We start from the raw sequence: 13,208 nt of genomic DNA on the forward strand, positions 1-13,208 counted from the left end.
CGAGTAGGCAGAGTGGCAGGCAGAGGGAGAAGGAGAAGCAGGCTCTCCGCTGGTAGGACTCGATCCCAGGACTCCAGGATCATGACCTGAGCCGAAGGCAGCCGCTTAACCGACTGAGCCACCCAGGCGCCCCTAAACATTTGCTTTCTTTTTGGGGGTATGGGTCTTGGTAATCACAGGTGGTCACAAAGAAAGAATTTGCCTATGTCATCAATCCCCAATATAAGCACCAGACTCTGCCATCGAACACTTTGCACACGCCACTGCAGTTCAATGCTGGAAGAATAAGCCTGTCCTATGGGATGTCACCAGGGAGGGCTGTGGAAGTCTTATGCCTGCCTGGTCAGCTACTGTTGTGCCTTTTCCTTTCCTGATTCTGCTTTGTAGCCTTTTGCTGTAATAAGTCACAGACATGAGTATAACCTTCTTTAGGTCCTGTGAGTCCTTCTAACAAATCATCCAATGTGTGGGTGGTTGTGGGACTCACAAAACAATGCTGCAGAAAATGAAAAAGTCCCAATATTATAAATGCACAATTTTATCCAACCATGCCACTTATAAGGCAAAACAAAACAGCAACCATCATTTAGTGAGAAAATATTAAATTACAACTTACAAGGTAGGGGGAAGGCCACTCCACAGGGATTTAATGCCCTCATTTCGAACAATTTTCAAAAAGGCATCCTAAAATTATAATAGAAAAAAGTAGTCAAAATATATCCTTGAACCAGATATATAAACTTTTTGATAAATCATTGGTACTTTTATTCTTTCAAGCATTTATTTCCAAAATGTGAGCTTCTCAGATGTATGTCATATCCATTCTTAAAAAAAAAAAAAAAAAAAAGGAATTTTCCTCAACTTTCACATACAAGTAAAACACTTCTGAATACTTGCTGTTCACAGAAAAAAATTTATGTTACTCAGCTACAGAGTATTCTACTTAAGGCTTAGATGCCTAGTTTTTAAAGGATTATTATAAAAAGGAAATCGAGTAATGGCAGAGAATAGGTCAGATTAACTCTCTTGACCAACTACAGAATCTGAGAAAAAATTATTTAAACGCAGTACTTGAAATCTCTGGAGAGGAATCAAACCACAGGTAAAAATCAGTGGGGAGTCTGTTGTTAAAAGACAAAGCAAGGAGGGAGATTTGCAAATTTGCAGCTTTTGTCTGTAGAAGTGGCAAAGAACAGCCCATTTACTTGCTTGAGATGGCAAATACAGAGTCCAGGCTGACAGAATATTCAGAAACTTAGGTAGGAAAAGGTGGCACTACAGAAAACATAAGCCCCAAAGTCTGCATACAAAATCAGCCACCAAACTTGGCTCACCGATAAATTACACAATCCCAGAGCAAGACAACAAAGTCCTGGACCAAAAAAAAAAACAAAAAAAAAGAAGCTAAAGGCTGAGTGGAAATTTCAGCTGCAACCCAACACAGGGGAGCCTGACTTTGGAGTGTTAATCCAGCCAAAGTTAACTGCCTTCTAGAACAAAATGGACTCTTTAGCAGAATATAAAAGAAATCCAGAGTTTTTACAATGCATCATTCATAATGTCCACTATACAATCAAAATTCCTAAGACATAAAAAGAAACAAGAAAATGTGCCCATATATAAAGAAAAAGTAGTCAAGAGAAACCAACACTGAAATTTCAGATAATACAACTAGCAGGCAAGAATTCTAAAGGAGCTATTATAAATATATTCAAAAACTTAAAAGATGATAAATAGATAATGAATGAACAAATTTGGAATTTCAGCACAGAAACAGTTACCATAAAAACCAGCCAAATGAAAATTCTAAACCTGAAACGAAAAATTCACTAAGTGGGCTAACAGCAGAAAGGAAACACAAGTAGAGTCACTGAACTTGAAGACAGATCTTCAGTCTGAAGGAGGAGGAGGAAAAAGAATGAAGAAAAATGTAGACGCTCAGGGACCTGATGGGAAACATCAAGTGGTAAAACTGGTTTATTTGGAATCATGGAAGAGAAGAGAACAGGACAGGAAATAACCTACAGAAATGACGGCCAAAAACTTCCCCAAATATGTGAAAGACATCAATTTACAGAGCCCCAAATCAGAAAAGATCCCAAGCAAAATAAAAAGACAATGAAACAGAAAAGGAAAAGCAAAAACGACAAATCACATCTAGAGAACGGATGAAACAAATGAAGGCTAACTTCTCCTAAGACACAGGGAAGGTCACAAGATAATGTAATGAATGGCATGTTTAAGGCACTGAAGAAAACTATGCCAGAATTTCGTATGCTGCCAAAATAGGCTTCAAAAATGCTTGACAAAGACATTTCAGTAGAACAAAAACTGAAAGTAAAACTGCCAAAATACCTGCGTGAAAGAAATGCTGAAAAAACGCTCTTTGGGAAAAAGGGCTATGATGCTACAAAAAGCAACTAAGATCTTCAAAAAAGGAAGGAAGTAAAGAAGAAATGGTAAATATACAGTTATATATGAAAAAAATTATTTTTCCCCTTCCTCCTTTTAACTACTTTAAAAGCTATGACTCTTTAAATAAAAAAGTTCTAACAGCGAGTTGTGGAATCTGTAATGTACACGAAGTCACAGCACCAAGAAAGGAGAATGCTGTCAAGAACTAGGTGGGGTCTAAGTATATGGACCCTACTTGCAAATTACCAAGTTAGCCTGCCACAGTATCATGAGAGCTGGCCGAAGGCAAGAATCTCGGGCTGAAGAGGTAACGGACAGTTTATTACTCACAGGAACAGCAGCAGCCAGAATACCAGCATTTCTGTACCAGTTTCCCGAGCCCCAATTTCCACAGGACACGTGAGGGAGTCTGGACGACATCGAACACACAGTGGCCTGCATTACAACAGGGGAAATCTGACCTGCGGGGACCTAAATCCTCTGTAATGGGAGTGAGGATACCTTCCCTTTGCTCTAGAGGGAGACAGTGTATCTTCCAAGGTTATTCACTATACAAACATCCTGGAAAAGATGGCAAGGAATATTAAGGGCAGTCAGCACCTTGCTCACAAGATACGTAGAAACGTGAAAGACTTGGGAGAATTGTCTCCCTAGAAATGGGAATAGAGAAATCAATGTAATATTATAATCCAACTAATCAAAAAGAAGGCAAGAAAGGAGAAGAAAACCAAAAAGCAACAACAGAGGGAGCAAAGAGCAAAAAACAAAGATAGTAAACTGACACCCAACCACGTTAGGAAGTCCTTTAAAGGTAACTACTAACTTTTCCAATTAAAAATCAGAGATTGTCAGAGAGGGGACTAAAAAAACAAGGCCCAGCTGTATGTTGTCTTGGAGGAAAAGGATGGAAAAAGATACACCTTATAAACACCAGGAGAAAGCTGGAGTGGCTGCATTACTATCAGACAAAAGATTTCAAGATAATGAGTATTACCAGTGATAAAAAGAAACACATTTCATTAAAATAAAATGTATCAGAAAAATGTATCAAGTATAAATGTATATGTCCCTAAAACAGGGCTTCAAAACCCATGAAGCAAACCCGACAGAACTCAAAGCGAAAAGAAACAAACTGTCAATCATAATTGAAGATTTTTATATCCTCTTTCATTGACAGAATTGAAAAAAAAATTAGTAAGAATTTAGAAGATCTAAATGAAGTACCAGCCATCCTGACCTGATGGTTTACAGGACACTATATGCCCAACAATTGCAGAATATAGGTTTTTAAAGTGGACATAAAATATTCACCAAGACAGATCATATGTAGGGCCATTAAGCAAAACTCAATAAATTTCAAAAATCTAAATTTACAGAGTATATTCCTCTGACTGGAATAAAAGTAGAAATCAGAAACAATAGGATTCTAGAAAATATCCAATTATTAATAAATATTATACTTCTAAATAACCATGGCAAAAAAAGAAATTACAGGGGAAATTAGAAAATATTTCAAATGACTGATATTAAAAATTGGGATACATCAGGGGCACCTGGGTGGCTCAGTCGTTAAGTGTCTGCCTTCGGCTCAGGTCATGATCCCACGGTCCTGGGATTGAGCCCTGCACTGGGCTCCTTGCTAGGTGGGGAGCCTGCTTCTCCCTCTCCCACTCCCCCTGCTTGTGTTCCCTCTCTCGCTGTCTCTCTCTGTCAAATAAATAAATAAAATCTTAAAAAAAAAAAATTGGGATACATCAAATTTAGCGCCCTGAAGGATAGTTGCCACTTCTGTCCTCAGGACAAGAAAAAAGTTCAACAAACTGAAAAATTAACAACCCCTCTTAGATTTAAAAAATAATCGAAGTCACAGGGCAAACTGCTACCCTGAAAACTGGATAAACAGATACAGAGACTCACAGCTTACTAGAGTGGAAGCTTGCAGTTAGAACCAATGTTAATAACTACACTTTAAAGTATAAATAACAAATTGCTGAAAGCTCAGTGTATATTAACTTGAGAATCAAAAACTGAGGGGGGCCTCCCCACTTTCATGAATTTTAGCTCTGTGAGTCCTACCAGATTCTCACTGTGATGATCAGAGAAAAATCTCCTCCTGCTTCCACCAGGGGAAGGGGAAATGTAACCAGTTTTGAAATATACCCCAAACCTGTATTCTCCTTAATAAAGCCTATACTCAAGGGAAAATATTTTATCAGAGCCTAAACCACTGTAGTTTTACCAAAATCTAACCAACCTGGGGCAAGGGAAACACCCCACTCATGTTCCTAAAGAATAAGACCTAATCACAGAACTATAGAATATTTCTCTTCCTCCATACCTAACACCACATCTCTAGGGCTCCTGTAAAACAACAGAGGATCATAGCTTTGACAGAACCCTAAGCCTCAGACTCTATTTGAGCAGTCTCTGGGGAAACTCAAAGATGACAGGCAAGACAAAAAAGAGGACACCAGAGGGAATTTTATTCTCTGACAACAAAGCTACAACAAGCACTTAACACAGCCTTACCTGTAATCAGATAAACATTATCACCTGACAATAAAGCTGCATTGACCTCCGTTTTTTTTAACCCAATACAACATGTGTGGCTTTCAACAAAAGAAATTGCAAGTATGCTGAAAGGCAGAAAAACACAGTCTGAAGAAACAGAGCAAGCGTCAGAACCAGACTCATATATGGCAGAGATTTTAGAAGTATCAGACTGAGAATCTAAATAACTAAGATGAATACAGCAAGCATTCTATTGGTAGTGTCAGAGGGGCAGAGAAGAACAGAGAGTGGGATCACCCCACCAGGGTCAGTGCAAATGATAAGGTAAGCCAGAACTCCCTCTCTGCTCTCAGTCTGTTTGGGCTGCTATAACCAAGTACCTTATAGATGACAGAAATTTATATCCCACATTTCTGGAGGCTGGAAGTCCCAGATCAGGGTCTCTGATTTCTTCTTGTATCCTCACATGGTCGAAGGGCAAGGAGGCTCTGGGCCTCTTCTACAAGGTCATTAATTCCTTAGGTCTCTGCCCTCATGACCTAATCACCTTCAGCTCCACCTCCTAATACCATCACTTCAGGCCGTAGGATTTCAACATATGAATTTTGGGTAGACAAGACACAAACATTCAGATCACAGCACCTGTCTAACAGTAAAGAGGTTCTCCACAACACAGTGTGTCTGTGGATGCTAAGGGAGAAACCTGAACTTCCAGCTATACGCAGCACTAACAACGTGGCACCCCTCTTCCTCTGAGGTGTCAAAGAAGCCAGGTAAAACAGAATGTTTAAATGAGATTCACAATGTAATACGCAAAATTTCCTGGTTTCAATAAAAAAATCACTTGTCATTCGAAGAACCAAGAAGATGTCTAAATGAAAAAAGACAACAGATGCCAATGAGATAGAGTATTAAAATTATCTGATGTACATTGTAAAGGGGTCAACATAAAAATCACTGAATGATCATTTATGAACACAACCAAAACAAATGAAAAATTAGGAAGCCTCAGCAAAGAAATATATACACAAAAACTCGATAAGATGAAATTCTAAAGTAACACATAGAAAGGAGGAAAAAAAAACAGCAAGAGAAAACAAAGGGAAGGGGTGCCTGGGTGGCTCAGTCAGTTAGGCATCTGCCTTAGGCTCAGGTCATGATCCCAGGGTCCTGGAATCAAGCCCCAAGTTGGGCTCCCTGCTCAGCATGGAGTCTGCTTATCCCTCTTCCTCTGACCCTCCTTCCACTCATTCTCTCACTCACTCCCTCCCTCTCTCTCTAATAAATAAAATCTTAAAAAAAACAAAGCCAAAAAAGGAAATGGCAGGTTTTTAACGATGAGACAACAGGACCAAAATGGAGTCACTTATGCTAACCCCCATGTCAGCACACTGCGACACAGTACGTAACCTAAGTGCAGTTTCAGCCTCTCCCAAGAACATGACCTTAACCAGTCTATGTGTAATTACCAAGTTAATAGTGAGGTAATCTGCCTGAGAGAACCCCCAACTTCCCTCAGAAGATTGTTACATTGCCTGTAACAATCCACTGTTAGAATAATAACTTTCTTGCCCCATCTTCTTCTGCCTATAAAAGTCCTCTGCCTATTAAGTCTCCTCAGAGCTCCCTTCTACTTGCTAGAGTCAATGCCACCCAAATCATGATTTGTTGAATAAAGCCAATCATATCTTCAAATTTACTCAGCTGAATTTTATTTTTTAACGAGGGTTAAGTTCTACACTACCCGTAACTCTATTAAATATAGTCTAAATGTATCAACTAAAGATAAAAACTGACAGAGTAGTTAAAAAAAAGACTCAATTTTATGCTCTTATAGGGGAGCAAAATTTGGTACCACAAAATGCAACTCTTTGGCATGCAGATTTTAGGCTATTTTCAAGAAACAGAAGCTTCAGGAAGAACCTTTGACCTTCCCTCTGTCTAAAAGAGTTTACAAAGAGGAACTGCTCTAGGAAGGGAGCTATCACCATAGATAAGTATAGTGTAATATAAACTAGGTGTGGTAGACAGGGAGGAACCTGTCTGTTCCTCTGTGTCCCACTGTTTCTATGTGGCCCAGCACACATCTGTTTACCAAACATTTACTTTTTCATCTTGCAGTGAATTGTCTTCCTTCCTTGAAACCCCAGACCCTTTCCCTTTTTTAACTGTGGATGACAAATAAACCTCAACTGCCCGCCTATGCGCTACATTTTCTTTGGAGCCCCTGTACATATGTAGTTAACTTTGATTTTCTCCTGTTAACCCAGTTCATTGTCAACACAGTAAAGATGTTATTTAGGTTTAACACAATTTCTATAAAAATCTTAGCAAGACTTTTTTATAGATATAAAAACATTATTCTAAAATTTATATGAAGAGACAAAGGAATTTTAGGAATGGTTAAAATAACTTTGAACAAGAAAAATAAAAATAAAGTGGGAGAAATCAGTCTACCTGATTTCAGGACTTATCATGTATTTATAGTAATTAAGACTGTGTGCTACTGATATAGGTAATAGACAAATAAATGAGAAAGAATAAAGAACCCAAAAATAGCTCTACCCAGTATGCCCAACTGATTGTGGACAAATGTGCAGAAGCACCTTACTGGAGGAAAGACAGCTTTCAACAAATGCAACTGGATACTCACAGGCAAAATGAACAAAAACAATGAAAAAAGTCAATAACTCAAAATGGATCAAGGACTTAAATATAAAACATAAAGCTATAAAACTTATAGAAAAAAAAACAGGAGAATATCTTCTAGTCTAAAGATAAATAAAGCATTCTTAGATTTGACACCTAAAGCAAGAAGAAAAATGATAAACTGAACATCAAAATTAAACTTTAACTCCATGAAAGACCCTGTTTAAGAGGATGAAAATAAAAGAGAGTAGAAAAAGATATTTGCAAATCCACTCTCAAGAGGATTATTGTCTAGATTTTATAAAGAATTCTCAAAACTTAATAGTAAAAATACAAACAGTTTAATTGGAAAATGGACAGAAGACATGAAGAGCCATTTCACTGAAGAGGATATACTAATAAATAAGCATATGTAAAGATGTTCAATATCAGTAGCCACTAAGGAAATGCACATGAAAACCACAGTGAGTTATCATTACACATCTCTCAAAACTGCTAAAATAAAAATAGTGACAACATCAAAGGCTAGTGAGGATGTGGAGAAATTAGAATAGTTACACACTGCTGCTGGGAATGTAAAATGGTACCACCAGTCTAGAAAACAGTTTCTTAAACTCTGAACATACAACTACCATATGACCCAGCAACTGCACTCCTGGGCATTTATCCCAGAGAAATGAAGACTTATGCTGATACTTTGATTTAAAATTAGAAATATACATTTTGGTCTTTGTCCATGGTTCCTGGCAAACAGTTCCTAAAATCACTGTAATTTCCTAATTAATAAAGAGCAACAGAAGCATCTTTTGTTATAATATTCAGCCTTTTGTTCTCAGTCCTAAAATAGCTCCAGAGAATACAGGTGAGAAGAGTATCTTTTGTTATTCATAATAAATTTGATCAATCACGTCTATCTAAGAAAGCCTCCATAAAAATCCCTCAACTACAGGGTCTGGAAGCTTCCAGGTTGGTGAACACATGGAGGTACAAGGAGGGTGACACACCAAGAGAGGGAAGCTCCACACCCACCCCCCAAGCCTTGCCCTATGCATCTTTTCTAACTGGTTACTCCTGAGTTGTATCCTCTCATAAAAAAACTGATCATCTAGTTAGTAAACTGTTTTCTGGAGTTCTGTGAGCTATTCTAGCAACCCACTGAATCCAGAAGGGGGTTGTGGGAACCTCTGATTTACAGCCAGTTAGTCAGAAACACGGGTGACAACCTGGCTTGTGAATGGCATCTGAAATGGGAGCAGTCTTAATGGTGTCAGTATTGACTTAAACTGTAGGATACCTGGTTGGTGTTCACTGGTAACTGAGGAATTGCTTGGCACGGAGGGAAAAAAACCCACATATCTGGTTTAGAAGTGTTGTAAATAGTGTTCCCAGAGAAAAACAGTGAGTAGTTTGTTGTTGTTTTAATATTTATTTTCACACAAAAACCCGAGAATGAATCTATGTAGCAGCTTTATCTTTTTAAAGGTTTTATTTATTTATTTATTTGACAGAGCGGGGGGGTGGGGGTGGGGAGGACACAAGCAGGGGCAGAGGGAGAGGGAGAAGCAGGCTTCCCGCTGAGCAGGGAGCCTGATGCGGGGCTCGATCCCAGGACCCTGGCTGGGATCACAACCTGAGCCGAAGGCAGATGCTTAACCAATTGAGCCACCCAGGCGCCCCTGTAGCAGCTTTATCTGAAACAGCTCAAAACTGGCCACAACCCAGAAAATAAACTGGTACATCAATACCATGGAACTAGTGAGCAATAAAAGGAACAAACTATTAATAAATGCAACAACTTGGATGAATCTCCAGATAATTACGCTAAGTGAAAAGTACTAATTCAAAAATGTTATATATGTTGATTCCATTCTTGAACTGAGAAAATGATATAAATGAAGCACACATTAGTGGCTGCCAGGAGTTGAGGAGCAGCTGAGAGCACAAAGGAAATGGTGGTAGCTGTAACAGGGATGCAGGAAGGATGCTTGTGCTGATGGAACTGTTTTATACCTTTAATGTATCAAAGTCAATATCCTGGTTGTGATATTGTACTACTTTTATATGATGTTACCTCTGAGGGGAAGGAGGAAAAAGGTACATGGGATCTGTATATTTTTCTTAAAATTGCATACTATCTACAATTATGTCAAAATAAAATAGTTTAGGGGCACCCGGGTGGCTCAGTTGGTTAAACAGCCAACTCTTGATTTTGGCTCAGGTCATGATCTCAGGGTTGTGGGAACAAGCCCAGAGTCAGGCCCCGCACTCAGCAGGGAGTCTGCTTGTGGATTTTCTTTCTCTCTCTCTCTGCCCCTCCAACCCCCTTGCATGTGTGTAATCTCTCTCAAATAAATAAATAAATAAATAAATAAATAAATAAAATTTTTTAAATAAAAATGTTTAAAAAAATTGACTCCGTTTTTTTCTTTCCACATAAAAAAGCATGAAAAGATGACAGTTAATAACAAGTTAATTAAAAGCAAAGCAGTACTTCCCTTTTCCTGCCTCAACATCTACGTTTTAACTGTGAATAAGTGTGCTAACTATATCATGGACTTAATACTCTCCTGCAATTGGAAAATCTTTCATACATAGATTAAATATAAAAACAGAAAACATGATGTTATTATAAATAACATAATCTCCTTACCAATGTACCCTGGAAACGTCCTGGTTTCTTATACCATGCTTTGTTGCCTCCCTCTTCACAGACACATAGATGATCCATAAGTCCATTACTATACACAAAACATTTTCCTAACAAAGAAGGTCCCAACAGTCAAAAATCATTTCACACAACTACTATTTTTACAGAGGAACAAAATCAAAGTACAATGAGTAGACTAGAAAATTATGAAAAGAGATACAACTTTGTTTTCATCTTTTTGGATTAAGAAAACATAAATTGATTTACTTAATGACAAAGCACTGGCCTCTAAACTCAAAGTGGTGAAAGTAATTGAGTAAATTGATGAATTTTATGTTTTCAGAAATGTAGTAAGCAAATGCACACAGAAATAAATTCTTTTAGGGTATCTGAGGAAATGCACAAGGAATATAAAGGAGGAAAACCTGTTTTGAAAAGAGAACATGGGTGTACATCTTCTCCATTTGACAAGAAGAAAACTCTGGTACCCAAGGGAAATTCAGACAAAAAATTTTTTTGAACTATACATACATGAAACATACATACACATATATACACACATATATAAACATATATGCAAAAATCTAATGGATATCTGAAACTTAAGAGAGTAGATCTTAAAAATTCTCTTCACAAGAAAAAAATAACTGTGTGACGTGATTGATACTAACTTACTGTGGTGACCTTTTTTCAATACATACATACATCAAATCATCATATGGCACACCTCAAACTAATACAATGTTATATGTAGATTATATCTCAATTAGAAAAACAGACGATGAAAAAAGGTTCTCCTCTGTCAATGTAGACAGTGCTATGCTGTCTCTTTCTCTGTATTTATACTGCTCATTCTAGACATTCGTCAGCTCCCAGCTGATTTACTTCAACTTTCCCTAACAGCAACTCTTTCCCATTATTGGACTCACCCTGGCTGCCAAAATTATCTTTTCTGGTCAACCATATATGTGAGTCTCGTAATACATAAGTCCAGTGTCTCCTGCTTTTAAGGATTTCTTAAATGTGTAGGAAACTGCTTTCCTTTCAGTCTTCTCCTGCAATCCATCTATCCTGTCCTCCACCTGAACTATGACTGTTGTTCATCCCATCTCGGTACTGTGTTCATCAGAGTGGCTTCTGTGTCTGAGCCAACACTCTCACAGTCCAAGCAGTCTGTTTTCTGCTTTTTAAACATGTTTGTAATGTCATTATCTTTCTAACACTGTAAAAGATTTATCAAGGAATTGCTATTTTTGCCCATCTAATAAAGATGTATAACTACTCTTTTCAAATTCATATAAAGTACACCGTCCAACAATTAACCAAGTTGCCTGATAAAAATAATCATTTCCTACCACTATATTCAAGCAACAGTTAGATGACTGTTGGATGAATGTTTCAGAATGGGCACAGCTCTTGGACTATGGAGGAAGCTAGATTCTAAGGCCCCTATGCTTAGAATTCTGTTCTTACTTGTGAGGCACATACTCAAATATTAAATCATCCTATGCTTTAATTAGGTACATAAAAGTGTTATAACTGTTTTATATATATTTGTTTTCTGGCTAAAACCCATCATGTACAACTAAGTACTGAAAAAACATTTCTGCATGAGTATAAGGAGGTATGAACTTTTAAAAATGAACCAAAAAAAATTATTCAAACAAAAACGAATAAAGTAATATCTAAAAGCCTATTGTAACATTTCCAGGATAACTAGTACACATACCTTTGGAGAATGGGTTGTTTTGGGCTTGGAGTCGAATTTTAACAACATCGAGGGGTGTCACTATGAAGAAACATAAATTTCAATTAGGACGTGATACCTATAAATTGTACAGACATTTGTCCAAAAATCACAAAGTATGTCAAATCAACCCCTCTTCATGACTATATAATAAGATTATTTATCTTAAAATGGTTTTAAATGTAACATTCTCATTTTTTGCCCTTGAATCCTGTTTAGAGGATCAATGAGAAGACAATGTAATTACTTCTCTCATGACTACTAAACTGTCACTTATTATATTTCTACAATAATAATTCCATTAGTATTAAAACTAAAATACTAGTATTTTAAAGAAAATACATCATCTAAGGTAAAGAATAAATGTTTTGGAAGTCTATTTAAAAATTTGAGAATAACTATATTACAAGTAATCAATAATCAATGTTAGTCTTCCTCATCTGTTAAATTCAGCTGTATCAAATAAAAACTATACATAATGAAGATTTGAGTAAGCTAGCCATAAATCATCTTTACTACCACACAGTGTTACTCCATTCAGGAATAGCACAGTAAGGGAGAATGGTTTTAATTTGTATGCTACTTTATCCAAGTAGGAAACAAGTGCCAAAAGGTGGTTCTAAGAAAACTTTTCCTCACCTGAGAACGAGGAGGTCATATTAGATGATCTCTAAAATCTTTACAACACTAACATTCTGACCTGAAGTAAGATACTACACTCGAAAGCAATACGTTTGTTTGTTCTAATCATCTGCTATCTTATTTAAATAAACTAGCCAACTTAAAAACTGTCACCTAAGTCATTTGTCTTTCTCTAAAAGAAAGGGACTATAAAAAACCATAAAAACGTGGCCCAGAGGAATTTAAGAAATTCACTGTTAATGCAAGCAAAACATAATTTGTATTTGTTTCTATTATAAGCTGCCCAAATTCTGTATTATTCATTATACTAATATTTTATTCTATCTTCTTGTTTTCTATTTTTAAAAAGGCTAATAGAGTCATAAAAGGTCAATATTGATAGGAACCTCAAAGAACTCCTGGTCTCAGCCCCTACTTCTATAGACGAAAAATGAAATTCAGAGAGAAGTAGGGACTATCCCAAAGTGCACTCAGCCTGAGAACGGCAAAGCAAGGGATAAAATTCAAGTCTCCTGAATCTCTGTCCAAGGTTCTTTTCATGTTATCATGCTCATAGAGAGAGAACATGAAGCACCATGAATGATAATTTTAGATTTA

The 13,208-nt window shown here is 37.1% G+C and overlaps 1 protein-coding gene across 2 annotated transcripts in view; it reads right to left on the reverse strand.

The window, feature by feature from the left end:
* Positions 1-13,208, reverse strand: part of SLC25A40 (solute carrier family 25 member 40) — a 63,238-nt gene that overhangs the window by 26,408 nt on the left and 23,622 nt on the right. For both annotated transcript variants that reach the window (XM_028120401.1, XM_088018440.1), the window contains 3 exons: positions 11,952-12,011; positions 10,226-10,332; positions 617-684 (listed from right to left, as the gene is read on the reverse strand). In XM_028120401.1, the coding sequence (XP_027976202.1) occupies positions 617-684; positions 10,226-10,332; positions 11,952-12,011 (235 nt within the window). The remainder of the gene's footprint in view (positions 1-616; positions 685-10,225; positions 10,333-11,951; positions 12,012-13,208) is intronic.

This window comes from Eumetopias jubatus, unplaced genomic scaffold (assembly GCF_037043125.1).
Source record: "Eumetopias jubatus isolate StellerSeaLion01/CBP00866 unplaced genomic scaffold, mEumJub1_p1.0 scaffold_14, whole genome shotgun sequence".
In the NCBI taxonomy this organism is placed as follows: domain Eukaryota; kingdom Metazoa; phylum Chordata; class Mammalia; order Carnivora; family Otariidae; genus Eumetopias; species Eumetopias jubatus.